Here is a 27737-nt window from a genome sequence, read left to right on the forward strand (position 1 = left end):
TTCAAGGTCAGCCTGGCCAACATGGCGAAACCCCAAGTTTCTACTAAAAATACAAAAATTAGCTGGGCGCCTGTAATCCCAGCTGATCAGGAGGCTGAGGCAGGAGAATCACTTGAACCTGGGAGGTGGAGGTTGCAGTGAGCCGAGATGTTGCCACTGTACTCCAGCCAGGCTGACAGAGCGAGACTCCGTCTCAAAAAAGCAAAACAAAACAAAACAAAAAACAATAAACATAGAGACAGCCTATCCCCGTGTTGCCCAGGCTGGTCTTGGACTCCTGTACTCAAGCGATCCTCTTGTCTCAGCCTCCAAAAGTGTTGGAATTACAGGTGTGAGCCATCACACCCGGCCTCCTGTTGATTTTTTTTTTTTTTTTTTTTTTTTGAGACAGAGTACCCATCTGTTGCGCAGGCTGGAGTGCAGTGGCCCGATGTTGGCTCGCTGCAACTTCTACCCCCAGGTTCAAGCGATTCTCCCACTTCAGCCTCCCCAGTAGCTGGGATTACAGGCACCTGCCACCACGCCCGGCTAATTTTTGTATTTTTAGTAGAGACAGAGTTTCACCATGTGGGCCAGGCTGGTCTCAAACTCCTGACCTCAGGTGATCCACCTGCCTCGGCCTCCCAAAGTGCTGGAATTACAGGCATGAGCCACCCTGTCGGGTCCCTCCTGTTGATTCTCATGTGTCTAGGAATAAGAGCAAAAATCTGGAAGTGTTTTGGCGCAGGCAAAGGATGAACCCTAATTTCATCTCAAAGACATTACTCATCCATAGAGTTGTTCTCACACTCATAGGGATATGCAGTAAATATGACTATTTATATGATTATCACACATATCTGAACATTGTATAATTTCTCTTTGCTATTTGACTGTTTTGGTATCAATTAGTCTTGAATAATAATAGCTAACATTCATTGAGACTTAGTATGTTATGCATTATGTTTGAGTTACCTCATTCATCCTTCTATCTTAATAAAGTGGTGCTAATATGATCTTCATTTTATTGATGAGAAAACTGAGGTTTATGGAAGTTAAGCAACGATCTCATGCTGCTAGTAAATACAGCTAGGATTTCAAATCAGATTGATCTGACTCCAGACATGCTAGGTTACTTACAGTATGTCTTCCCAGGGGATTCAACTGACCCCCCTCCCCCCCACCCCCGAACTTCCTAAAAAATATTAATTCACTAGTTAAAAATGAGTTGTGCATGATTATGCCAAGAACAACTACTTACAGTATTTTTGAGCAAGTGTTGCTACCCAAAGGAGATGTGAGTCCATAGCTGCCTAAACATATCAACCATGAATGCTCAAAGATTATGACTGAATATACGTACAGCCTTTCTGAACCTTGGGTTTCCAATATGGAAATGGTATAAATAATTTTTGTCCCCTTATTACTTCATACAAAAAGTATGATGTATGAATTTGATCATTACGTAAACATTATCTTAACAATATCACGATAATGGTAATCTGTTTAAGCCTTATCATTGGCTTTGTTTTTATAAATACCCTCCTGAGCTTTGTTTTACTCCCTGTTAGCTTAAGTCAAAAGCAACGTTGTTATATACATGCAAATATCTCAGAATGTGTATGGCACACAGTAGCAATACATTGAATAACAACTTTTTTTCGAGACAGAGTTTCGCTCTTGTTGCTCAGGCTGGAGTGCAATGGCATGATCTCAGCCTGAAACCTCCACCTCCTAGGTTCAAGTGATTCTCCTGCCTCAGCCTCCCGAGTAGGTGGGATTACAGGCATGGGCCATCACGCCTGGCTAATTTTGTATGTTTAGGAGAGACAAGGTTTCTCTATGTTGGTCAGGCTGGTCTCAAACTCCCGACCTCAGGTGATCCACCTGCCTCAGCCTCCCAAAGTGCTGGGATTACAGGCGTAAGCCACTGTGCCTGGCCCTGAATAACAACTTTTAAGTGTTAATAGTCAAGTGAGTTAATAGTCATACTTCCTATCCACAGTTTCACCAGTACAACCCACTTTTTCTGGAGATGCAGTTACCACAAATTGGATTCCTTAAGAGTGGGACTGAAGGAATAGCTTAAATATTATTATTGATCCTCTGTACAATTTTTTCCCTGTGTCAATTTCACTATGTCTATTTTGCCAGATTTTCAGTGTTAGTCTCTCTGTGCTCAAGCTTTCCTTGATCACATAATGCTTCTCTTGGTTTTTGAGTTGAATATACTTTATGTCCCAGGGGGCTGAATATCAGAGTGGAAGTAAATAGCAACATTTTAGTTCTGTAGACCTTATCCCCTTCGTTCTCAAGATAGTGTATCTATCTTATAGGGCGTTTGTTCCTCTAAATTTTGTAAAACTAGACGCCTATCCTAGGTTACTCACTGATGTAACATTACAATAACACTAAACACTTTGAACAGCACTTGATCTGTGTCAGGTGTTAAATATTATATACTTATTAACTCATTTACTCCTATGACAACTCCATGAAGTAGGTAACTATTTTTATCCTCACTTTTACAGCTCATCAGATATACAGAGAGGTTAAGTTACTGCAGAGGATCACATGGGTAGCAGAACCATAAATCCAATCTGGGCCATCTGGATCCAGAAGTTACCATCCCGGGTTATGCTACATTTCTTAAAGGACTCTCAAGACGCTGAAATAAATTTGTCAAAATTTCGTTAAAAGCAGAAAATGAAATTATATTGGCGATTGACTGAGAGTGGAGTAGTGAAAAGTTGTTGGCTGAGGTCACTGAGACAGGGCTGAGACCAACAAGAAGGCAAACTGGTGAGCACACTACTGTACCTCACACCTGGTGTCTCTGGTGACTGACATTATTTGGAAGTGAATCTTCCATGTAAACCTGGAGGTCGTCGGTCGCCCTTGGTGTTTGTTTTTTTTTTTTCCTTAAGAAAAAGGAATAGCGTAGTTGAACATTCATATTCTTAGCCTCCTTTGGGCTATAATTTTATTTTTTATACATAGTTTTAGAATTTACAAAATGCCCTTAAAATATCTCATTTCATTCTCACAACGACTCCGGACTGTACTTTTATCTTTTCACAACAAAGGCTCTGAGGAAGCGTAGCAACTAACTTGTCCAAGGTTTACGCTGGTTTCTAGGGGACAGAGCTGGCGCTATCCACCCCGCCTCTATCTCCAAGCCCGCTTCAGCCAGGAAATTTATCATGTGGTTTTAAATTTGCCTCTCAATATACAGAGATACTGTCTCTACTCCGGTCACGGATAAAGACCTTCTAGGTATGAATGATCTTTGTTTCCATATCTTTGCCTACCGGAGGGAGGAACCACCGTAAGCGGGGACTCCGGGCGGCGGCCGGCGGAAGGGCTGGGCGGGAGGCGTGGGGATGCGGACAGGACCCTGCGCCCGAGGGGCTCGGGGGCTCGCGTCGTGGCTCCAGGCGCAGACATAAGGGGCCTGAGCAGGGAATGTGAGGGCGGGGAGGGCGTACAACGGAAGGGACTAATCTCGCGGTTTCGAGTTGGGAACAAACCTCGCCCCCACCCCCCATCCGTTTCCCTTTCTCAGTGAAGACGGTTTGGGGGCGGGTGGGGAGGCGCGTCCTCGGAGCGCCCTCGCGCTCCCTTTTCGCTCCCCGCGCGCGATCCATCGCCTCTCTTCCCCCGAGGCCAGCGATGGCTCCGGTGCGGGCGAGGAGCTGGGAGGGCGGGTCTCCACGCAGGTGTCAGATCCGCTCGGCAGTGCTCGGCGCGCTGGCCCGGCCCCCAGCTCCTCGGGCCGCCGCCCCCCGCCCGCCGCGCCGCCGCGCCGCCGCGCCAGGAGGGCGGGGCCCGGGCGCGCGCCGGTCCTCTGCAGGCGGGCGGGCGGCGCTCGGTCTCGGGGAGCGGGGCGGTCTCCGCCGGCGTCGCGCGCGCTGTGTGTGAGCGGGGTCGCGCGCGCGCGCGCGGCAGGCGAGTGAGGGAACGAGGAGCGGCCGGGTGTGAGTGTGTGGGAGTGAGAGTGTGTGGGAGTGGGGTGAGGGAGAGGCTGACGGGCCGCGAGGCTGTGAGAAACTGGGCTAGTGTGCGAGGACGCCCGGCCTGGCTGCGGGAGCCGCGGTCGGCGGAGGAGAAAGGAGGCGGCTCCCGGTACCCCGACCCCCTCCCCCTCCTCTCCTTCCCCTCACTTCCAGCCGCCCGGCGGCCCGCGCTTCCTCGAAGGCCCCAGCCCGGCTCCGTCGGCCGAGAGCGAGGGAGGAGCCCCCGAGCCAGGTGAGCGGTACGACCGCTGCTGCCCCCGGGTGTAGAGCAGTGAGGCGAAGGCGCGCCCTCCCGAGTGGGCGAGTTCAGCGGAATGGATCCCCCCACTGGCGGGGGCTGGGCCGGGGAGGGGACGGGGCTAGTGGAGGCCGGTGGTCGCCGCTCCGCGGAGTCGGTGGGGAGCGAGGCGGGGCCCGGCGTTCGCGCGTGTGCCGGGAGGCGCCGGCCCGTGGCGTGTGCGTGAGACTGGGCGAGCCGTGTCTTGGGGGCGGTGACCTCGGGCGTGTAAGGAGTGTGGTGTCCCCGCCGGCGAGGGGGTGTGGTAACCCCGGGAACGCCGGCTGGAGTCGGACCCGCGGGCTGCCGATGTGTCCTCGGGATTGCGGCGACGACTCCCCCACACACACCCGCCCCTCATTCCCACAAATTCTATGGAGCGACCGCGGGACGAGGATCGTGTGTTGCGGTCCCGCAGCGCCTGTTTTCGATTCCACGTTTTCCTCCTTACGTGTAAATTTTAGAGTGTGACAGTCATTCCACGTTTTCCGTTGACAGTCCTCTGAATGAGAAGGGGATGACCAAATAATTGCTTGTCTAGTTTTGATTCTTTAAAAATTTGAGGATGATGTACATATTACACTCCTCACCCCCACCAAAAAAAAAAAAAAAAAAAAAAGCCCAAACCAGAGTGGTAATCATTTCAATCTGCCCTTGATATATCGTTATCTCTGATCACACATTTGTAATTCCACTATTTTATTCCATTTGTGTTTGCGAATAGCGATGGGGTGGTAATTCTGTTCTGTGAGTGGGGTTATTACACTAACCGTGCTCAATGCAACTGCTATGTAAATTCTTTCAGTATGCTGTCATTTTCCCATTAGTTATATATATTGTTACCACATCTTTGTGGAGTTAGGCTCAACTCTAAATCGGTATAGAAAGTATATGGGCAGCCTACTATGAAGATTTTTCTTTTTTTGTGGGCTTGATATGTTCATTATATTTATGGGTGTTCTTAACTATAACCATTTAAATTTAAATGTTTTAAAATCTCAGTTTTGTTACTTTCACAACATTGGGTAGCTTAAAGGTCATTTCTTCTATTTTAAAAAATGATTTCTTAAAAGCAATTATCAGAATACTTTTAAGATATTCATTTGGAATAAAACACTCTGAAATTCCAGTCGTGGAGATTTAACACGTATTTCCTAAATTTTAGTATGTAAACCTCTAATTTTAAAAGTAATCATAGTTAAATTTCTTTTCCAATGGTTACTGTATTATTTGGTTAGTGTGTCAAAGGGGAGGAGACCTATTTTGTCTTGAGATAATCCTATTTTATTCCTTTCTATCTTAGTTATTGCTGTTAATTTCTTTCTTTCATGTCATTGATTTAGTTGTTTAGTTTGGCAACATGGCTGTTGATGTTTTTTATCTTTCTCTGTCTCCCTTTTTTCTCTCTTGTCTTCTCTTACCCCTACCAGGTGCTGGAGTCCGCTTGTCAGGGAGGGGGGCAGTCTGTGATTCTGAGAACAGAGCCAAGAAGGGGAACAGCAAATTCAGTCACATAGAATCCTCCACTCAGTCAAGAGCCGCTTTTCTCTTCCTGCCTTGCCCCCCGCAGGGGGTAAGGAACCGAGCATTTGACCTTTAGCCCATTGGCTACCAGCTAAAATTCTACTTACCTTAGTTTCTAGTGGATAGCTTTCTTATTTTGCCCATGTTTCCTTAGCGTCCCTATTTAATACACTTTTGTCAGTAGTAGCATCTAGGAGTAGCAGGGAGAGTAACAAGAAATTAGCCCCTTCTTTTTTCCCTTCTCATTCAGGCCCCTTTTCCTCTCCAGAGGGAAATTACCAGTAAACTCTTCTAAATCTTCCACCCCTTCTCAGTCATACTGTGAAGAAACACACTACAGTGGACATTATTTGACCAGTGAACACGAACCCAGCTTCAGGCATTGGTTTGTTGTGGCACATGGAGAAACATCTCTTTTAAAATATCTCCCAATTACCCTTTTCACCATTTGTATCCACCTGGGATTTGCTGCTGGGGTAAGTCACTAGATGTATTTCTCAAAGCTCCCCTCTCTATGAGCTGAAAGACTGACCAACCATGGACACTGGTAGGGGCTGGGGAAAGGGGACAGAGCAGAGCCAGTTGTTCCACGCTTTGGGAAGCAGGAGTAGCTTTTATCATCTTCCTCTGGGGAGCAGGCCTAGAGACATAAACTGAGTGAAAATGGGTGGAGGAAGAACTTCTGTACCCACGAACCACATGTGAAGAGAGAGAACCAAACATAAAGTAAGGAGGGTGAGTGTTATTGTATGTTGCTTGCTGACAGCTGTTTTGGGGGCACTTTAGTGATATACATTCATAGAAAGACTTTGTTTTATGGCAGATTAGTTGACAAAGTATTCTGCAAGTGGGATTAAGTCACAAGCATATGAGAAAAGAGCCTCTAGAGATTGTAATTATGTGGCGTGGCACAGTGGCTCACACCTGTAATTCCAGCACTTTGGGAGGCTGAGGCAGGTGAATCACTTGAGGTCGGGAGTTCGAAACCAGCCTGGCCAATATGGTGAAACCCCGTCTCTGTGAAAAATATAAAAATTAGCTGGGCATGGTGACGCATGCCTGTAGTCACAGCTACTTGGGAGGCTGAGGCACAAGAATCGCTTGAACCTGGGAGGTGGAGTTTGTGGTGAGTCAAAATTTTACCACTGCAACTCCAGCCTGGGCAATAGAGCAAGACTCTATCTCAAAAAAAGAAAAAAGAAAAAAGAAAATTGTAATATATTATTAGAATCTGAGGGAAGAGGAGAGTGTGATAGTGAAAAAAGTATTTTTAAATGTTAGCTGTGCTGATATGTGCGGTTGTTTCAAGAGAGGTTGAGTAGGGAGATTACGTACAGATGTTGGAAATTATCTCTTAATTGTCTCTTGGAATTTTCTGGTTATCATATTAGGGATTGTTAAGAAATAAGATAGTGCCTCCAAAATTATCTGTACATAATACATTTTAGATTTATATGCCATATGTATCCGTGTACATGTTAGATTTGCAGGAAAGCAATGACTCTCTGGCTTCATGGTAACTAATGCCATGGTGTTTTTTGTTTTTTGTTTTTGAGATGGGGTCTCGCTCTGTGGCCCAGGCAGGAGTGCAGTGGCCGGATCTCAGCTCACTGCAAGCTCCGCCTCCCGGGTTCACACCATTCTCCTGCCTCAGCCTCCCGAGTAGCTGGGACTACAGGCGCCGCCACCTCGCCCAGCTAGTTTTTTGTATTTTTTAGTAGAGACGGGGTTTCACCTTGTTAGCCAGGATGGTCTCAATCTCCTGACCTCGTGATCTGCCCGTCTCGGCCTCCCAAAGTGCTGGGATTATAGGCTTGAGCCACCGTGCCCGGCCTGCCGTGGTGTTATTTTTAATGTTTTCTTTTCCAGTGTGTTTTTTTCCCCTCTCAAAATTGGCTTGGAGGACAAAAGCCACAGAGCTAGCCAGCTCTACTCCTCTAGAGGCTGGTCTGCATGGAACCCATCTGTTTATATCTTTTTTCCTTCTTTCTGAAATTATGTTTTTGTTTTTTCTTCTAACTTTGTTAACAAAGCTAATTATTTCTGGATCAGTTTTATGATCAAAATGGGAAGTAAGCACACGCTTGATCTCCTTTTTTTTTTTTTTTTAAGAGAATCCGAAAACATTAATTAGGAATTTTGGATAGCTACATTTAGATCTTATGGGGGCCAGGTGCGGTGGCTCACACCTATAATCCCAGCACTTTGGGAGGCCAAGGCAGGTGAATCACTTGAGGTCAGGGGTTTGAGACCAGCCTGACCAAAATGGCAAAACCCCATCTCTACTAAAAATACAAAAATTAGCCAGGTGTGGTAGTGCGCGCCTGTAATCTCAGCTACTCTGGGGGCTGAGGCAGGAGAGTTGCGTGAACCCTGGAGGCAGAGGTTGCAGTGAGCTTAGATTGCGCCACTGCACTCAAATCTGAGTGAAAGAGCAAGACTCCACCTCAAAAAAAAAAAAAAAAAATCTTATGGGGACTCTCATTTGGTATTTAATATTAAAATAGCTATGATTTTTTGATACTCTTACAACTTGATAAAGCAGATTATTAAAATATGTTCTATTCCATGACTTCTCAGTGTTACATATCAGGTTATGCATTTCCCATTGGGGGTAACATCAGGGAATAAAATAGTTATGGGTTCTTTCTTCATGGAGTTTACAGACTAATTTTGGTAATCTCTGTATTTTTTATCTGTCTGTTATCTGAGCCATGTCTGAAGGAGTCTACTGGATTCTTAGGAAATGTGTACTAATTTGTGAATTGATGAGCTGGCAAAACAAAAATCTGCTTAAACATTTACATGCCTGATTAATTTTAATACCTTTTATTTCAAAAGTGTATATCAAGTTGTGACAAAGAAGATTCAAACCTGTTCCTTTCTTAAATGCTTTTATTCTGTATTCAGTTTCTTACATTTCCTTTTTTTCCTTTTGATAACTAGCTTTTGGCCTCATGTTCCTATAAATTTAGAAATAAGATCTCTAAAATGGAATATAGAATTGCTATATAAGATCAGACCATTTCTTACTGTGCTCTCCAATTTTGAGGAGTATTTGAATTTTTCCTACTTTATCAGAAAACTGTATTTGGAAAAGTCAGGCAGGTTTGCCCAAATAGCAACCTTGGAATTCTTCCCTGAGGCTTTGGAGTTCTCAGTTGTTAGTTTATTCCTTTGACATGTGATTTAGTTAGCCATATCTGTAAAGCCTTGGGCTTGAGAGTAAATGAATAGCTTTCTAACTCCTTTTTCAAAGTAATATCTGGGAAGAAAATTTAGACAGAAGGCCAGACATTTATCATGTTAAATATGAAACTTTGGGACTTTGAACTGTACTGTGCATTAAACCTAGGAACTGTTTTCTGTACCATGTTCCAGAAATAACTTGATGTAAGTTTCTTCTGTTAAGTGAAATCATTAGAAATGTTTGGAGGCTGGGCATGGTGGCTCATGCCTGTAATCCTAACACTTTGTGGGTGGATCACCTAAGGCCAGGAGTTCGAGACCAGCCTGGCCAACATGGTGAAAACCCATGTCTACTAAAAATACAAAAATTAGCCGGGCGTAGTGGCACATGCCTGTAATCCCAGCTACTCGGGAGGCTGAGGCAGGAGAATTGTTTGAACCCAGCAGGCGGAGGTTGCAGTGAGCCAAGATTGCGCCACTATGCTCTAGCCTGGGCAACAGAACGAGACTCCGTCTCAAAAAAAAAAAAAAAGAAAAAGAAAAAGAGAAATGTTGTTTGGATTCCAGAGAAACTTTTTTTTTTTTTTTTTTTTTTTTTTTTTTTTTGAGACGGAGTCTCGCTCTGTCGCCCAGGCTGGAGTGCAGTGGCGCGATCTCGGCTCACTGCAAGCTCCGCCTCCCGGGTTCACGCCATTCTCCTGCCTCAGCCTCCCGAGTAGATGGGACTACAGGCGCCCACAACCGCGCCCGGCTAATTTTTTTGTATTTTTAGTAGAGACGGGGTTTCACCGTGGTCTCGATCTCTTGACCTTGTGATCCGCCCGCCTCGGCCTCCCAAAGTGCTGGGATTACAGGCGTGAGCCACCGCGCCCGGCTTTTCTTTTTTTTTTTAAAGGCAGGGTTTTGCTTTGTCACCCAGGCTGAAGTAGAGTAGTATGTGATCATAGCTCGCTGCAGCCTTGAACTTCTAGACTCAAGTGAACACCCTGCCTCAGCCTCCTTAGTAGCTGAGACCATAGGCCTGTGCCAACATACCCAGCTAATTTTTTTTTTTTTTTCCCCACTTTTTGTGGAGATGAGACCCTGCTATGTTGCCCAGGCTAGTGTTGAACTCCTGTCCTCCTACCTCAGCTTCCTAAAGTGTTTATTTTTTGTAGAGATGAGGTCCTACTGTGTTGCCCAGGCTGGTCTCATACTCCTGGCCTCAAGCAGTCCTTTTGCTTCAGACTCCCAAAGTACTAGGATTACAGGTGTGAGTCACTGTGCCTGACCCCTACCACTTTCTAATTGTGACTTTAAACAAGTTATCTAACCTCTCTGCTAAAACAGCGTCACTGCCAAATGAAGACCATAACACACTGCAGAGAGATGGTTGTGAGGATTAAATGATAAAAATAAACCATCTCATATTGTGTTTGGTACATATAATTACTCAGTATGTGAATTTATTTTCTTTATCCAAATTAGCTTTGATGGTTGTGATTTCTTTGTAGAAAAAAAAACATAGAGAAATAGAAAATCTTGATTCCAGTCTTGGGTATATTGTGATATCTTGGGCTGGTCTTTCTTTAAATTGGGATAATAGAAACCTGTGTTCCTCACATTATTATATACAGATTAAGTGACGAAATATATGTAGAAAGTGCTTTATAGGTCAGATGTGGTGGCTCACGCCTGTAATCCCAACACTTTGAGAGGCTGAGGCAGGTGGATCATTTGGGGTCAGGAGTTTGAGACCGGCCTGAGCAACATGAAGAAACCCTGTCTCTACCAAAAAATACAAAAAATAGCTGGGTGTAGCGGTGCGTGCCTGTGGTCCCAGCTACTCAGGAGGCTGAGGTGGGAGAATCACTTGAACCCAGGAGGCGGAGGTTGCAGTAAGCCGAGATCACACCATCGCTCTCCAACCTGGGTGTCAGAGTAAGACCCTGTCTCAAAAAAAAAAAAAAAAAAAAAGATTTGGTAAGGAAAATGGCGTTTTATAAACTCACATCACCTAAACATGCGTATTTGTTGAACATGCTTTCAATCATGACTTAAACTGTAAAAGAGAAATTGTCTTTATAACAAATAGATGTTTAAACACAGACTTTAAGAATTCATCTTATAGCACTGGCAGACCCCAGTTTTTAAAAATAAACCTTAATTATATACTATGATAATGACTTAGGTACAAATGTTAGCACATCTGTTAAGTTTTCCCTGAGTCCTTAAAGTCATTCTTCCAGAGGATGTGTTACTTAACGAATGCATTAACTCCTGAGCCATGGCCTATGCCTATAATCCCAGCTATTCGGGAGACTGAGGCAGGAGAATTTTGCTTGAGGCCAGGAGTTTGAGACCAGCCTGGGCAACAGTGAGAACCTGCCTCTTAAAAAAAGAGGAAAAAATTAACGGGACATGGTGGTACATACCTGTAGTCTCAGCTACTTGGGAGGCCGAGGTGGGAGGATTATTTGAGCCCAAGATTGGAGGCTGCAATTGTGTCACTGCAGGCTTGGTGCAGAGCAAGACCTCATCTCTAAAACACACACACACACAAAACCATTTGAACTCAGAGTTTACTAAATAGGTAAGTGTTTGGGGTATATATTCCAAGCAACAGGAAACATGAAAAAGTATAATGTGTTTAGAAAATTGGAAGTGACAGAGGGCAGATTTATTTGGGGGCTTTTATAATAGTCCAAGTGTCATAAGTTGAATATACTGGAGATAAGAGTAAAGTGGGCCAGGCATGGTGGCTCATACCTGTAATCCTAGCACTTTCGGAGGCCAAGGCAGGAGTATCACTTGAGGTCAGGAGTTCAAGACCAGCCTTGCCAACATGGCGAAACCCAGTCTCTATTAAAAATACAAAAATTAGCTGGGTGTGGTGGCACATGCCTGTAGTCCCAGCTAATCAGGAGGCTGAGGCAGGAGAATTGCTTGAATCTGGGAGGCAGAGGTTGCAGTGAGCCAGGATCCCATCACTGTACTCCAGCCTAGGTGACAGATGGAGACGCCATCTCAAAAAAAAAAAAAAAGTAAAGTGCAGGTGATTTTAATATTTAGAAGATAGAATTAACTTTGTGTAAACAGTGAAAGAAGGATGGAAATGAAAATTGATGCCCAGTTTTCTGAATTGAGTGCCTTAGTAAGAATAGGTATATCAGTCAGGGTTCTCCAGAGAAATAGACTTAATAATATATATATATATATATATATATATATGTATATTTTTAATTATAAATGTATTTTAAGCGGTTGGCTCATGTGATTGCGGAGTTGCTAAGTTCAAAATCTGTAGAGTAAGCAGCAGTCTGTAAACTCGGACAGGGCTTGGTGTTGCAGTCTTGGGTCTGAAATTTTTGGGCAGAACAGCAAACTGGCAACTCGGATAGCATTTCTGTGAGTCTATAAGTCCTGAGTCTTGAGGAAGAGTTCCTCCTCAGTTTTTGCTTTTTAGCAAGACCTTCAACTGATTGGATGTAGCCCCTCCACATTATGGAGGGTAATTTCCTTTACTTAAGGTCAGCTGATTAGATGCTAATCAATATGCAAAATATCTTCAGCAATGTGTAGACTATTTTTTGCCCAAACAGCTTGGAACCATTGCCTCACCAGGTTGACATAAAATTTAATGATCACAATGGGGAATATAGGTGCTGAAACATTTCTGTGAATAAAAATACATTCTCTGTTTTGTGTTTTGTTTTTGAGATGGAGTTTTGCCCTTGTCACCCAGGCTGGAGAGCAATGGTGCAATCTCAGCTCACTGCAACCTCGCCTTCTGGGTTCAAGTGACTCCCCTTCCTCGGCCTCCCAAGTAGCTGGGATTACAGGAGGCCACCACCATGCCTAGCTAATTTTTGTATTTTTAGTAGAGACGGTGTTTCACCAGGTTGGCCAGGCTGGTCTCAAACTCCTGACCTCAGGTGATCTACCCACCTCGGCCTCCCAAAGTGCTGAGATTACAAGTGTGAGCCACTGTGCCTGGCCTTTTTATCTTTTTTTTTTTGGACTGAGTTTCGCTCCTGTCGCCCAGGCTGGAGTGCAATGGCACAATCTTGGTTCACTGCAACCTCAGCCTCCTGAGTAGCTGGGACTACAGGTGTGCACCACTACGTCCCGCTAATTTTTTTGTATTTTTAATAGAGACAGGGTTTCACCATTTTGGCCAGGCTAGTCTCAAACTCCTGACCTCAGGTGATCCTGCCCACCTCAGCCTTCCAAAGTGCTGGGATTATAGGCGTGAACCACCGTGCCTGTCTTTTTTTTTTTTTTTAAACATGCTCAACTGAGGCAACAGTGGGTGGCGTTTAGTTAGGTATGCCCAGGAGGCCCATTGAAATGGATTCTGAAATTTAGTTGAGAAAGAAATATCTAACCGGGCGCGGTGGCTCACGCCTGTAATCCCAGCACTTTGGGAGGCCGAGGCGGGCGGATCACAAGGTCAGGAGATCGAGACCACGGTGAAACCCCGTCTCTACTAAAAAATACAAAAAATTAGCCGGGCACGGTGGCGGGCACCTGTAGTCCCAGCTACTCAGGAGGCTGAGGCAGGAGAATGGCGTGAGCTTGCAGTGAGCTGAGATCGCACCATTGCCCCCCAGCCTGGGCGACGGTGCGAGACTCCGTCTCAAAAAAAAAAAAAAAAAAAAGAAAAATCTAGTGGGTCAGTGGTTCCAAAATAATAAAGTTGAAACCTAGCTTTGGATGACATTTCTAGAAAGTGGAAAGCAGAGTTTAAGAATGAAACTCGGAGGATCATGTACAGAAGGAGAGATGTCAGGAGGAAAGTCACAGAAAAAGAGACTTGACAGCATACCTAAAATTTAATGAGAGAGCATGGAAAAAACAACATTCAGTGTGCTTTTTCCTGTTCTTTCAGCAACACCAATCAACACAGAAGATCCATTGATGGAGATTTCTCCTCACCAACAATCATTTCTGCTACGGACACCAGCTAGGTGTCCTTTAATTCATTTCTGACACTCTCCCACAGGTTGAGTGCTCCCACAGGTTAACTGCTCAGTCCCCAAAACTACCCTCTACCATGCCCCCCACCAGTACAGGCCTGTGGACTTCAGCCAGAAGGCTGACTGGCTTTAAGTTGGAGTTCCCACCAACCCTGTCTTTGGGTTTAATTTGCTAGAGCAGTTTACATAACTCAGGGAAACGTGTTTACGTGTATATTATAAAGGATACAGATGAAAAGGTGCATAGGGCAAGGTATGGAAGAGGGGCAGGGAGCGTCTATGCCCTTCCTAGGTGTGTCACCCTCCAGGATCTGCTATGTGTTCAGCTATCTGGAAGCATTTTGAGCCCAATCCCTTTGGATTTTTTTGGAGACTTCATTACATAGGCATGATTCATTAAACCACTGGCCACTGGTGATCAACTTGACTGTCAGCCCATCTCCTCTCTCCAGAGGTTAGGGGATGAGACTGAAGGTTCCAGCCCTCTAATCATGACTTGGTCTTTCTGGTGACCAACCCCCATACTAAAGCTGCCTAGAGGCTGCCAGCCATCAATCAATTATTAATATACAGAAAGGCGTCATTTTGGAGATTCTTATGATTTTGGGAGTTGTATGCCAGGAAACAGGGTTGAAGACCAAATACATGTTTTGTAATATCACATTTTTGAGAGACACAAATTTGTTATTTTTTTCCACAAACCTGATTCGGCTCCTGTGATTCCTATCCTAGAGTGGATAGTGTTGAAAACAAGTTTTGAGTAGTATAGTTTTTTATCCTATGTACAGTCTTTCCTGAAGCATGTCTGTATTAACTGACAAATGGAATAAATGCTATTAAAATTCTATTGTGTGTTACAAAAGACTTCTATACAGATTCTATTGTGTGTTACAATAGAGTTCTATACAGATTCTATTTTATATTAGTATATGTATTTTTTCCCTTTAGCTTTATTTTTCTTCAGTAGTTGGAATTTTGAGCTCATATGTTAATAGATTTTCTTAGTAGTAAGAGGTACCTTAATATCTTCAGATGGTAGGTTGTGATTTTTTGCTTTTTCTGTGCTAGAAGAAATACCTTTGGGAAGGGTCCTCACAAGAAAGATGAGAGGGAGAGAAATGATCTTTGATTTTAACTTTTTTTCTCTTATTCTATGATGTAATAGAAATCTTTTATGCTCTCATTTGTCCTCTGTTGACACAACCTGTTGAATAGGTTGACACATCCTTTTGGAAACTCTCAATATTTGTAATGTATTTTGAGATTTTGACTCTAAACTTGAACTTTTCCTTTGTTTATTAAGGAAATTTGATCCAATAGGAAACAACACTAAGTTTTAGATCCCAGAATGTTGACCTGAAAAAACTTTTAAAGTAGAAAAATTATTCCTTGGGTTGGTCTAATATGGGAACTAAAAGTTGGGAGAAACTAAGTGGTACTTTCTAAACTATTACCTTAGAAAAAATATAGGAAATCTTAAGCAGTGAAACAAATGTCTGTTTATTTTCTATTTCAGAAGATGAATGAAGCATTTTAAGATTCCCATTTGATTAGTTTTGCCTGAGTATTCCAAGATGCAGTGCTGATTTTTATTGGTATGCTGATCCAGAAGTTTGTGTGGGAAAACTGTATCAAAAACAAATTCTCGTGGTAGAATTTCTCTTTATTTCAAAAAAAGTACTTTTTTCAGTAGTATTTATTTGGCATCTGATATTTATACATTGTTTTTCTTAATATACTGGAGGGAGTAAAGAGGATGGGATTGGTTGTCCTGAGCTTACATTCTTTTTTTTTTTTTTTTTTTTTTTTGAGACTGAGTCTGGCTCTGTCGCCCAGGCTGGAGTGCAGTGGCGGGATATCAGCTCACTGCAAGCTCTGCCTCCCGGGTTTACGCCATTCTCCTGCCTCAGCCTCCCGAGTAGCTGGGACCACAGGCGCCCGCTACTTCGCCCGGCTAGTTTTTTGTATTTTTTAGTAGAGATGGGGTTTCACCGTGTTAGCCAGGATGGTCTTGATCTCCTGACCTCGTGATCTGCCCGTCTCGGCCTCCCAAAGTGCTGGGATTACAGGCTTGAGCCACCGCGCCCAGCCGAGCTTACATTCTAAGAGGGGAAATACTATACGGTACTCATCTACATGTGGACATTTGCAAGCGCTGCATTTATGTTTCACTACTGGAGAATATTTTCTTACAGCTACCTTATTGAGTAACCAAGTTTACTCCTTTAAACTACTAGGAAAAAAGTAACCATTTTATTTTATAGAGGACTCTACTGTCGTTTAAAATAGTGAATATTATCTGAATTTTAAGATTCTGGATCATTAGCAGGACTGTCATTGGTGCACTTTTGAGCTCCTGTGCTATTTAGATTTACTGGAATCCTTTTGACTTCTTGTCAGCATTTCTGTTTTTTTCTGTTTTTCTTTTTTCTTCTTGTCAGCAGATGGGAAAAATAGAAAAGTAGATGTTTTAAAATTCTGTTAAGAGGAGGAAACAGGTGTGCCCAAGGCTAGGTGCGAACCATTGAGGGGCAGAAGCAGGCAGGCACGCCTGGAGCCTCTACCTTTGGGATTGAAGTCTTCACCCAACATTTCTGGCATCTCAGATGTGAATCCAGTTGGAGCAACCCTAAGAAGGCAAGCAGCTGTTGCTGCAGCAGCCCTTGGGGAGACCCCATCGCTTGGGCACGGAGGAAGGCTAGCCGCATGTCCTCTTGTGGGAATGGGAGTGTACCACTGGACAGGTTTCACTTTCCCTGGTTTCACTTTCTGTGGTTTCAGTTACGCCCTGACACAGTACAATAGGATATTTTGAGAGTGGGAGAGACACCGCATTCATGTAACTTTTATTGTAGTATATTGTTATAATTGTTCTATTTTATTATTGTTAATCTCTTACTGTACCTAACATACAAATTATAGATATGTATGTTAAGGAAAAAACATATATATGGTGCAGTTACTATCTGCAATTTCAGGCATCCACTGGGGGTCTTGGAATTATCCCCTGTGGATTTGGAGGGACTACTGTACGGGTAATCAGAGGTTTAATGTAGAAAGTGTGTTTTTTGTTTTGTTTTGAGATGGAGCTCTGTTTCTCAGGCTGGAGTACAGTGGCATGATCTGGGCTCACTGCAACTTCTAGCGATTCTCCTGCCTCAGCCACCTGAGTAACTGGGATTACAAGCACGCACCACCACACCCGGCTTTTTTTTTTTTTTTTTTTTTTTTTTTTTGTATTTTTAGTAGAGATGGAGTCTTAATCATGTCAGCCAGGCTGGTCTTGAACTCCTGACCTCAAGTGATCTGCCCACCTCAGCCTCCCAAAATGAGCTACTGCTCCCCACCAGTTTCTTTCTTTTTTTTTGAGATGGAGTTTCGCTGTTGCCCCCCGCGATCTCTGCTCACTACAACCTCCGCCTCCTGGGTTCAAGCGATTATCCTGCCTCAGCCTCCCGAGTAACTGGGATTATAGGCATGCACTGCCACACCTGACTAATTTTTGTATTTTTAGTAGAGACAGGATTTTGCCATATTGGCCAGGCTGGTCTCAAACTCCTGACTGCAAATGATCCGCCCACCTCAGCCTCCCAAAGTTCTGGGGTTACAGGCAGGAGCCATCATGCCTGGCCTAGAAAAACATGTTGACTGGAAGCTTTGTGGCTCTTCAGAGGGGAATATTATTATTTTCTGATTTCAGAATCATTGTAGCCCATGTAATTTCTGATACTGATGTGTCAGCAGCAGAACATTTCTGGTTCCCAATTGCTAGTGACTCTAACCTTCCATCCTGACTGCTATTGGGGCAGCAACTGCCACACTCAGGTGAAAATCACTGTACAATGAAATTAATCATCAATTGGCAGGGCATGGTGGCTCACAGACGTAACCCCAGCACGTTGGGAGGCCAAAGTGGGAGGATTGGTTGAGGCCAGGAGTTTGAGATCAGTCTGGGTAACGTAGTGAAACCACATTTTTACCTAAAAAATAAAAAATTAGAGACTGGGCCTGTTGGCTCACACCTATAATTTCATTGCTTTGGGCAACACGACAAAAACCCCTATCTACTGAAAAGAGAAAAGTACAAAAATTAGCTGGGCATGGTGTTGGGCATCTGTAATCCCAGCTATTCTGGAGGCTGAGACAGGAGAATTGCTTGAACCCGGGAGACAGAAGCTCCAGTGAGCCAAGATTGCACCACTGCGCTCCAGCCTGGGTGGCACAGCGAGACTCCGTCTTAAGGAAAAAAAAAAAAAAAAATTAGCCTGATGTGATTTGCTCCTGTCGTCTCAGCTGCTTGGGAGGCAGAGGAGACAGGTAGATCACTTAAGTCCAGGAGTTTGAGGTTGCAGTGAGCCGTGAGCTGTGATTGCACCACTACACTCCAGCCTGGGTGACTGAAACCCTGTCTCAGAAAAAAAAAAAAAAAAAAAAATCTGCAAATGGGTGAGTTTCAAGAGCCAAGTGTCAGGCCAAGGCACGGACATAGCTTCACAGTGTTGGAAGTCAGTGACAGAGTCTTTCAATAACTACTGATTACAAACATTTTAAGGGCATTTTTACAATTCTTTCGTCAAGGGAAGCTGGGGATATTCTATCTACATCAGGTATTCTGGTGTGACTTTTTCTTTTGTGGAGCTTTGCTTTCTGAGTGAGACCTTCCCAAGTGGCCTGGAAGGCCCTGTGTGGCTATAACCTCTTTTATTAATGAGCGTAGTATCTGTTCGGGTACAGCGTCTGGTCAGGGACACACTGTGGCCTTTCCTGTGATTGTCTACAGGGAAGAGACTGAAATGCAACCCATAAAAAAAGTCCCATCAGGTTGAACTGACAGTGCAGGTTTGCACTGTACCTTTCCCATATGTGGTTAAAATGGAAATCTCTTTTCAAGAAAAGTTTCATAGGAGAAAAATTTATCAGAAACATTCTGTTTAAGGAGGAGAGAGGATAAGGTTTACTGCCTGTAATAATATGCATGGAATATTCTGCTGTAGGGAAGCCATAGTGTTTATATATTTTTCATTTTAATGAGCCGGGTCCTTATCTTCTTCTGTGTGTGTATGTGTGTGTGTGTGTGTGTGTGACGGAATTTCGCTCTTGTTGCCCAAGCTGGAGTGCAATGATCATGCAATGGTTGCGTGATCTTGGCTCACTGCAACCTCCGCCTCCTGGGTTCAAGCAATTCTCCTGCCTCAGCCTCCTGAGTAGCTGGGATTATAGGTGCCTGCCACCAAGCCCGACTAATTTTTGTGTGTGTGTGTGTATATATATATATATATATTTTTTTTTTAAGTAGACATGGGGTTTCATCATGTTGACCAGGCTGGTCTCGAACTTCTGACCTCACTCAGGTGATCCGCCCAGCACTTTGGGAGGCTGAGGCGGGCAGATCACCTGAGGTCAGGGGTTCAAGACCAGCCTGGCCAACATAGTGAAACCCCATCTCTACTAAAAAAAAATAAGAAATTAGCTGAGTGTGGTGGCACATGCTACTTGGGAGGCTGAGACAGGAGAATCACTTGAACCCGGGAAGCAGAGGTTCCAGCAAGTCGAGATCACACCATTGCCCTCTAGCCTGGGTGACAAAAGTGAAACTCCATCTCAAAGTAAATAAATAAGTAAAAATAAAAAGTTGTTAAATATTCAGAACTGCTAACCCTAGAGCATCCGATGTTAAGTTAGCATGGTTCCTTCCTAGTATGTGTGTAAGCTGAGTTACTACCATAATCCGGTTTAGATACCCTGCTTGTTTAACAGACTTAGGCCTTTGAGGCAGTGGATTGTGGGGTAGTAGGTTAGTTAAGAGAGAGGTAGGTGGTCAAGTGTGGCAGACATGGCATTTCGAGGTACTTGGGAATGTGTGCTGTTGGCTCTGGTGGTGCCCCTGCCCAGCAATGCTCTGCTTTCAAACCGTGTGCACTGTGGAGCAGGCCCTTCTTGCTGGTACCTGGAGGGTGGATCATGTCCAGCTGCCACTATTCAGGAAGCTGCTGGTCTGTACAGCCTTTCCTTCCTGCATTCTTTGCCGGGGACCTTTCCTTTTGTGTTAGGTGTGCCGTATTATCTGGAATAATACTTGAATGATACTTGACATTTTGTTTTTTTTTTGTAAACATTAAAAAAAATCTTTTTGTTGCTTGTTTTGAAACTTGTAACTTTTTTCTTCTCAGGAAGATGATTTTTAATGTTGCATTGTTCATGATACAAACTCGAAGCAACACTATCTGGAAAAATGTCCTTTTTTGCATTTTGATAAACAAGCTGCGTTTATTTTTAAAAAATCTATTTATAGAAAGAATAAAAACATTGAGTAAGAGCATGCTGTCCTCTGGCTGAAATAAATGAAATGTAGTGAATGGACCTGGACATTTATTTTGGTTATTGAGAGCCCTTTTTGCTCATTCTCCAAGTATTTATTTTGACTAAAGCTACTGTGTAAATGACTTCGTCATTGAAGCTTACCTAGTAAGATAAGTGCTACTACCTGTTTTTTTTTCTACATACCTATAACAAAACCAAGGAAGAAAATTGAATATATAAAGTTAACCACAGATACAAAAATATACTTAAGTGGGGTTTCTGGTGATGGGAAAGATGGAGATGTATTGATGATTGGAACTTCATTTCATATCAAGAACAGAATGTTGAGGGAGGAGATAAAACAAAAAGTCAGTGTTCAGATTAAAGTATATTTCTAGACAATATGTAATATTGGGAAAGGTATTTAAAGTTTCTGCTAAGTGACCAGCTATAGTTATTAAGTTGCAGTGCCAGTTTCCCCAAGGAAAAATGGAGAAATCGTATTTCTGAAGAGGTGGTCAGTTTCCATATTACTAGTGTATAATTTTAGTTTGAATGAAAGGGAAACAAATAATATCTCTACACTTGTTTTTTCCTGTTTATATAATTAGTATATAATCTCAGCATTTATTTGTATGAAATCCAGAAATCAAGTAGATTTCTTGATTTACCTTTTATGTATATTTTCTCTTCCATCTAGGTGGACATTACATCCAAGAGGAAATAAGCCAGGCAAGGAAGCACAAGCTAATCAAGATGTGTAGTTCTGTGGCTGCCAAGTTGTGGTTTTTGACAGATCGTCGCATCAGGGAAGACTATCCTCAAAAAGAGATTTTACGAGCGCTGAAGGCCAAATGTTGTGAGGAGGAACTGGACTTTAGGGCTGTGGTGATGGATGAGGTGGTGCTGACAATCGAGCAAGGAAACCTGGGTAGGTCTATACTAAGTGATCTTTTAGATTTTTACCTAGAATATGATGAATCTGCATGTTTTAGGAATAATTAGGACAGAGGAATTTGTAGCCTTGTCATTACTAAGTGTTTTTTAATTATAAGGTCTAATATATTTTATGGAAGTAATATAAACAATATTTATTAACTTTATTAGGAAACAGTTGTGAGGGAAATTAAAGATGACCTTCAAAACAGATAAACAATAAAACAAAGTAGGCACATGCCTGTAGTTCCAGAGGCTAAGGTGGGAGGATCACTTGAACCCACAAGTTCAAGTCCAGCCTGGACAACATTGAAGACACAGTCTCTGAAAAATAAAAGTAAAAATGATTCTCAAGTTCCTTTCACTTTTACTGTCTTCTAGTTTTAAAATACTTTCTTTATAAGGTGCTCCTAAGGAAATTTGTATCTTTGGAGGTTCTTTCATTAATACTTGATTAATAAATCCATGTGATTCCTTTTTATAAAACACTTTTTACATGTAATATAAACTAATATGGTTTTTCTTACAGGTGTCTTAATGATTTAACTCAATTGGTGATAAATATTTCTAGTATTTTTAGTATTTCGTATTTGTTTTAGTACTATAGGGGAAGATATCCTGGAAAAGTATAGAAATTCTTTAGTACTGATTTTCAGGAAACTCTTAAATTTTTGCTTTTGAAAGTTTTATGGCTTACTGTAGCTAAATTGGTAGTTTCTGTCAGGGAACGTTATATGGTGTCATATAAATGGACTTTTTGACTGACTTTCAGAAAATACTTCATAATTTAACGATAGTATAAATACATTTTAGATCACTTTCTTCCTTTGTGACTAGAATTACACTGAAGCCCCATGATTTAATTTCCTAATCAATGAAATGGAGAAAGACAGTTATTGTGAGAATTAAGGCTATGCAAAGTACAATAAAATCTTACCTTTATCTGCCCTGGTAGGATAATTTCATTCATAGGCTAACAGATCTAGAATCTTGTCTAAATTAAAAATGTTACCATAGGTTGAGTATCACACTAAGTATAATCTGTTAGCAAACATCACTTTTATTTTCAATCCTCTTGTAACATTTATTTCATCCACAGTACTTTTGATCAGTTATTGTTGCCAAAAATGTTTCTTTGTTGTTTCACTCAAGTGGATAAGTACTCTTGTTCTTTTTTTTTTTTTTTTTTTGAGACGGGGTCTTACTTTGTCACCCAGGCTGGAGTGCAATGGCGTGATCTCAGCTCACTGCGACCTCTGCCTCCCAGGTTCAAGCAAATTCTCCTGCCTCAGCCTTCTGAGTAGCTGGGATTGCAGATGTGTACCACCATGCCTGACTAATTTTTGTATTTTTAGTAGAGCCGGTTTCACCTTGTTGGCCAGGCTGGTCTCGAACTCTGAACTCAAGTGATCCACCTGCCTCGGCCTCCAAAAGTGCTGAGATTACCGGCATGAGGTACCATGCCCACCTACTCTTGTTCTCTTGAATGTACTGCTTTTATCAGGATGATGCTCACTATTTTATTTTCAGTGTAATTATCTTTTCAGTATATATTGCCTGGGTCCGATACCTAGTTATTTATATTCAGGAAATCTGGGATGAGAGTCTATTTCATTATTTCATTAAGTTTTTTTTTGTTTTTTGTTTTTTTTTTTGAGACAGAGTCTCGCTCTGTCACCCAGGCTGGAGTGCAGTGGCCGGATCTCAGCTCACTGCAAGCTCCGCCTCCCGGGTTTACGCCATTCTCCTGCCTCAGCCTCCCGAGTAGCTGGGACTACAGGTGCCTGCCACCTCGCCCGGTTAGTTTTTTGTATTTTTTTAGTAGAGACGGGGTTTCACCGTGTTAGCCAGGATGGTCTCGATCTCCTGACCTCATGATCTGCCCGTCTCGGCCTCCCAAAGTGCTGGGATTACAGGCTTGAGCCACCACGCCCGGCCTTCATTAAGTATTATTTCAGCATTTACTATGTGCTGGGTAGTGGTATGGTATACAAAATAAAATATAGTCTCCTCATGTATTCTAAAGGATAAGGTCAATATTAGTCAAACAATCACACAAATAAATGTAAAGTTATAACTTTGGTAACATATGAATGAAAAGTATGAATGTCACTTTGCACCCCTCTTACATCTGTGACCAAGATCCTTGATCAAATCAAGGTAAATCTCTAAAACTCAATATTTGTGACATACTTGTTCAACTTACACAGGTTTTTCAGTATAAGTGTATGTAGTTATTATTGAAATTGGAGTCAGAAACTCAGACACTTTATTGTATTGGGAGCCATGTTCTTGAAGTCTGCATGAGAAGAGACATGCCAGTGTAAAACGTTAGTTCACTCAACACCGCTCCTACAAGGCTTCTGGTGGTTGGAAAACCAAAGGCTACAGCCATAGATCCTTATGAAATCTAGTGGCTACTAAGTAATAACACAAAACGTGGGAGGTAGAAATGGGCATCTCTATTTTTTAAAAGTGTGTAGGTTGAAAAGGATCTGGGGTTGAAAACCATTGCTCTTGATATTTTTCCCAGTTACCTAGTGAACATTTTCACTTCATTCTCAGGTGGCATTTCTGTGTCATTCTATCACAGTGGAACTTACTTTTTTCCATCAAAACTGTCTTGTTATTTCAGCTTCTCTGTCTGTGTTTGTAATATCACCTTTCTCCCGTTGACCTAGTCTTACCGTTAACATGTCTTTTTTTTTTTTTTAATCCTCAAGAGCCAGTATGCTACAAAATTTTGTTGCTTTTTCCTTCTAAGCCATAAATGTTCTATCTTCTCACTATCCTGGGTCAGGCTATCATAGCTTCAATTTTTTTTTTTAAAAGACTAAAAGTGAAGTTTTAATTAATAGGTAAAAGAAAGAGAAAGGAGATCAGCTCTTCTGTGAGAGAGAGGGGCACCTGAGTGGGGCTTCCCATGGCTTCAAATTTTAATGACTTTAGTTAGCCCTCTAGCTTTTTCTTTCTTTCTTTCTTTCTTTTTTTTTTTTTTTGAGATGGGGTCTCGCTCTGTCACCCAGGTTGGAGTACAGTGGTGTGATCTTGGCTCACTGCAGCCTCAACTTCCCAGGCTCAAGCAATCTTCCCACCTCAGTAGCTCTTTCTTTTTCCTCTTTAGCATTTTTACATCTTCATTAAACACAACTTTTATCATCCTAATATTCTTTTAAAAATCTTCAGAAACTTACTTTTCCCCTGTAGTGTTAAATCTAATTTAAAAATTTTTGATACTTTTTGTTGATGCACCTCCTATATATTCAGGCATTTCTAGAAGGGTTTTTTCGTTGTTGTTGTTTTTAACATTTTTCATGTATTATTTAACTCTCATATCTTACGAGGGAGGTGATATTACCATTATGCAGATGAGGAAACAGGCTCTTTCACAGAATTAAGTGGAGAGACTTAAACAAATTGGGATAAGGGAAATGTTCTAAAATTGTGGCTATTTTGCATGATACAGTGGAATTACTAAAAACCACATTTCTATACTTTAAATGGATGAATTTTATAATATGTGAATTATATGTCAAGAAAGCTGTTTAAAAAATGTTATACACATCATTTACACATTACACGTCATTTATACGTTATCTGTGCAGTGTTTTCACAAAGAGAGACTATAGTTATAAATGAGTAGAAGACATAGAAGTTCTTTTGCTTTTCCTTTTTTTTTCTCCTCATTGCCTCTCCCTTTGCGTCAGTGTATGTAAAACTGCTCTCTTGAACTTCTCTTACAAATCTGTTCTAGCTCCAATATTAGTCTATTCTATTAACGGTATCCTCTTCCTAGCCTAAGCTTGAAGAAATCATGGAGTCAGCTTTCTTATTCATTGTCCCTTACTTCCAGATACAATGTTGTAAAAGACTTGTCTGTTTTGTTTATAATGTATCTGACATAATGTCTGTTCTTACTACTGCTAATGAAATCAAAGTTGCCTGAACTATTATAGTAACCTCTGAATTTGTTTCCACTTTAAACTCATCTTCTAATGTACTGTAGTCAAATTAATCTTTCAGAATTACAGTGCTAGTTATATTTGCCTTTCCCAAATCCGCTTTATCGTTTTATTGCCTAATCCTCCAAGTTTTGTTGTTGTTGTTGAGTATCTTCATCGGTTAAAAACTTTTGAAACATTCACCCCAATATATGCCTATTTTAAAATAATGAATATTGTACTATGCTATTGCCTGTTGTAGGACTGTCCTTGGGCTAGCAGAATTGTATTTTCCCTGTTCATCTCTTTTACTGACAGTGTGGCCTTGGATTTTCAGCCTCTGTGCCTCAAATTAAAACCATCCCCCGGCAGCAAGTGTGCTGATTTTTCACAACTATCCCACTGTGGTCAAACTGTGCCAGCTAATCTGGTTGCATTTCCACCTCTGTGGAAACGGAATCAGACCTAGGTAAAAAAAGGCCATAGATTTCCATTGTTCATACCCAGAGTTCTAGCAGGTTTTTGTTGTTGTTTTAAATGTGTCTCAATTTGTCTGTCTTTGGTTAGTTACCAGAGCTCTGAAATAGAATTGATAAAAATATTTCCAGTTTTGTACTTGTTCTTTGGGGTGAAGGTTTGTCGACCTCTTTTTAAAAATATAGCTTCGGCCGGGCACAGTGGCTCACTCCTGTAATCCCAGTGGCTCAAGCCTGTAATCCCAGCACTTTGGGAGGCTGACGCTGGCAGATCACAAGGTCAGGAGATTGAGGCCATTCCTGGCCAACATGGTGAAACCCGTCTCTACCAAAAATACAAAAATTAGCTGGGCCTGGTGGCGTGCGCCTGTAGTCCCAGCTACTCCGGAAGCTGAGTCAGGATAATCGATTGAACCCGGGAGGTAGAGGTTGCAGTGAGCCGACATAGCACCATTACACTCCAGTCTGGCAACAAAACGATACTCTGTCTCAAAAAAAAAAAAAAAATACACACACACACACACACACACACACACACACACACACACACACACAGATATTTTTAGTAGAGACAGGGTTTTGCCATGTTGGCCAGGCTGGTCTCAAACTCCTGACCTCAGATGATCCACCCGCCTTGGCCTCTCAAGTGCTGGGATTACAGGTGTGAGCCACCATGCCCAGCCTATGAATGTTCTTAATGGCATCTAGAATGATGAATGTCTTTCAGAAGTTTTTCAGCTTACTTGCCAGGATCCTTTAGAGGAATCACTGTGGCAGCTATAGCCTTATGAAATGTATTTCTTAAATTATAACATTTGAAAGTAGAAAGTACTCCTCTTTGTCAGCTGTCTCACCAAGTTAAAAAAAAAATTACTCCTTGATCCATGGGCTGCAGAATCCATGTTGTGTTAACAACTATGAAAACAATGTTAATCTTTTTGTACATCTTCATCAGAGCGCTTTCGTGACCAGGGGCATCATCAGTGAGTAGTCATATTTTGGAAGGAATCTTTTTTTTCTGAGTAGTAGGTCTAAAGATATTTAGTAAACCATACTGCAAACAGATGTGCTCTCATTCAGGTTTTGCTGTTCCACTTAGCATAGGCAGAGTCCATGTAGCATAACTTTTAAGAACCCTAGAATTTTTGGAATGCTAAATGAGCATTGGTTTCAACTTAAAGTCACCAGCTGCCTTAGCCCCTAACAACAGAATTAGCCTGTCCCTTGAAACTTTAAAGCCAGTTATGGACTTCTCTGTAGCTGCTATCAAAGTCCTAGAGGGCATCTTCTTCCAACAAAAGGCTGTTTTGTCTACATTGAAAATCTGGTGTTTAGTGCAGCCACCTTCATCAATTATCTTAGCTAGATCTTCTGGATAACTTGCTGAAGCTTTCACATAAGCACCTGCTGCTTTACCTTGCACTTTGCACTGTTACGGAGATGGCTTCTTTTCCTAAAACCCATGAACCAACCTCTGTTAGATTCAAACTTTTCTTCACCTCCCTCAGCCTTCACAGAATTGGAGAGAGTTAGGGTCTTATTCTAGATAAGGCTTTGGCTTAAGGGAATGTTGTGGCTGGTTGGATCTTTTATCCAGACCACTAAAAGTTTCTCCATATCACCAATAAGGTTACTTTGCTTTCTTATCATTCATGTGTTCACTGGAGTAGCACTTTTAATTTCCTTCAAGAACTTTTCCTTTGCATATACAACTTGTCTAACTTTGACACAAGAGGCCTAGTTTCTGGCCTGTCTCACCTTTCAAAATACCTTCTTCACTAAGCTTAATCTTTCAATTTAAGTGAGAGATGTGTGACTCTTTTGCCCTTGAACACTTAGAGCCACTGTAGGGTTATTAACTGGCCTAATTTCAATATTGTTGTCACAGGGAATAAGGAGGCCCAAGGAGAGGGAGAGAGATAGGGAAGCCAGTTGGTAGAGCAGTCAGAACATACACATTTATTCAGCGCCATCTATGTGGTCGCAGTTAGTGTCGCCCATTTATAATAGTAACATCAAAGATCACTATAACATATAATTAAAATGGAAGTTCGAAATATTGTGAAAATTATCAAAATGTGACACAAAGACACAAAGTGAGCACATGCTGTTGCAAAAATGACACTGATTGATTTGCTTGA

At 42.2% G+C, this 27737-nt stretch overlaps 1 protein-coding gene and 1 long non-coding RNA gene across 12 annotated transcripts in view; one reads left to right on the forward strand and one right to left on the reverse strand.

The window, feature by feature from the left end:
• Positions 1-2474: 2474 nt before the first annotated feature.
• On the reverse strand, positions 2475-2895 carry LOC139356879 (uncharacterized). Its single transcript, XR_011609369.1, has 2 exons — positions 2800-2895; positions 2475-2647 (listed from the first exon to the last, which is right to left on the reverse strand). It is a non-coding gene; the product is annotated as an uncharacterized lncRNA (long non-coding RNA).
• A 241-nt stretch (positions 2896-3136) lies between these two features.
• LOC105499881 (ribosomal modification protein rimK like family member B) overlaps positions 3137-27737 on the forward strand; it is an 89179-nt gene continuing 64578 nt past the window's right edge. For 3 of the 11 annotated variants that reach the window (XR_011609362.1, XR_011609365.1, XR_011609363.1), the window contains exons 1-3: positions 3894-4227; positions 5703-6531; positions 20944-21174. Coding sequence is in view for 6 of the 11 variants with exons in the window: in XM_071072220.1 (XP_070928321.1) it covers positions 21000-21174 (175 nt within the window). In the remaining 5 variants the exon portion in view is untranslated. Of the gene's footprint in view, positions 3256-3892; positions 4228-5702; positions 6532-15465; positions 15539-20943; positions 21175-27737 lie in introns of those variants that run through there. The other 8 variants (XR_011609366.1, XR_011609364.1, XM_071072216.1 and 5 more) reach the window with 7 other exon arrangements.

This window comes from Macaca nemestrina, chromosome 10 (assembly GCF_043159975.1).
Source record: "Macaca nemestrina isolate mMacNem1 chromosome 10, mMacNem.hap1, whole genome shotgun sequence".
NCBI lineage: Eukaryota > Metazoa > Chordata > Mammalia > Primates > Cercopithecidae > Macaca > Macaca nemestrina.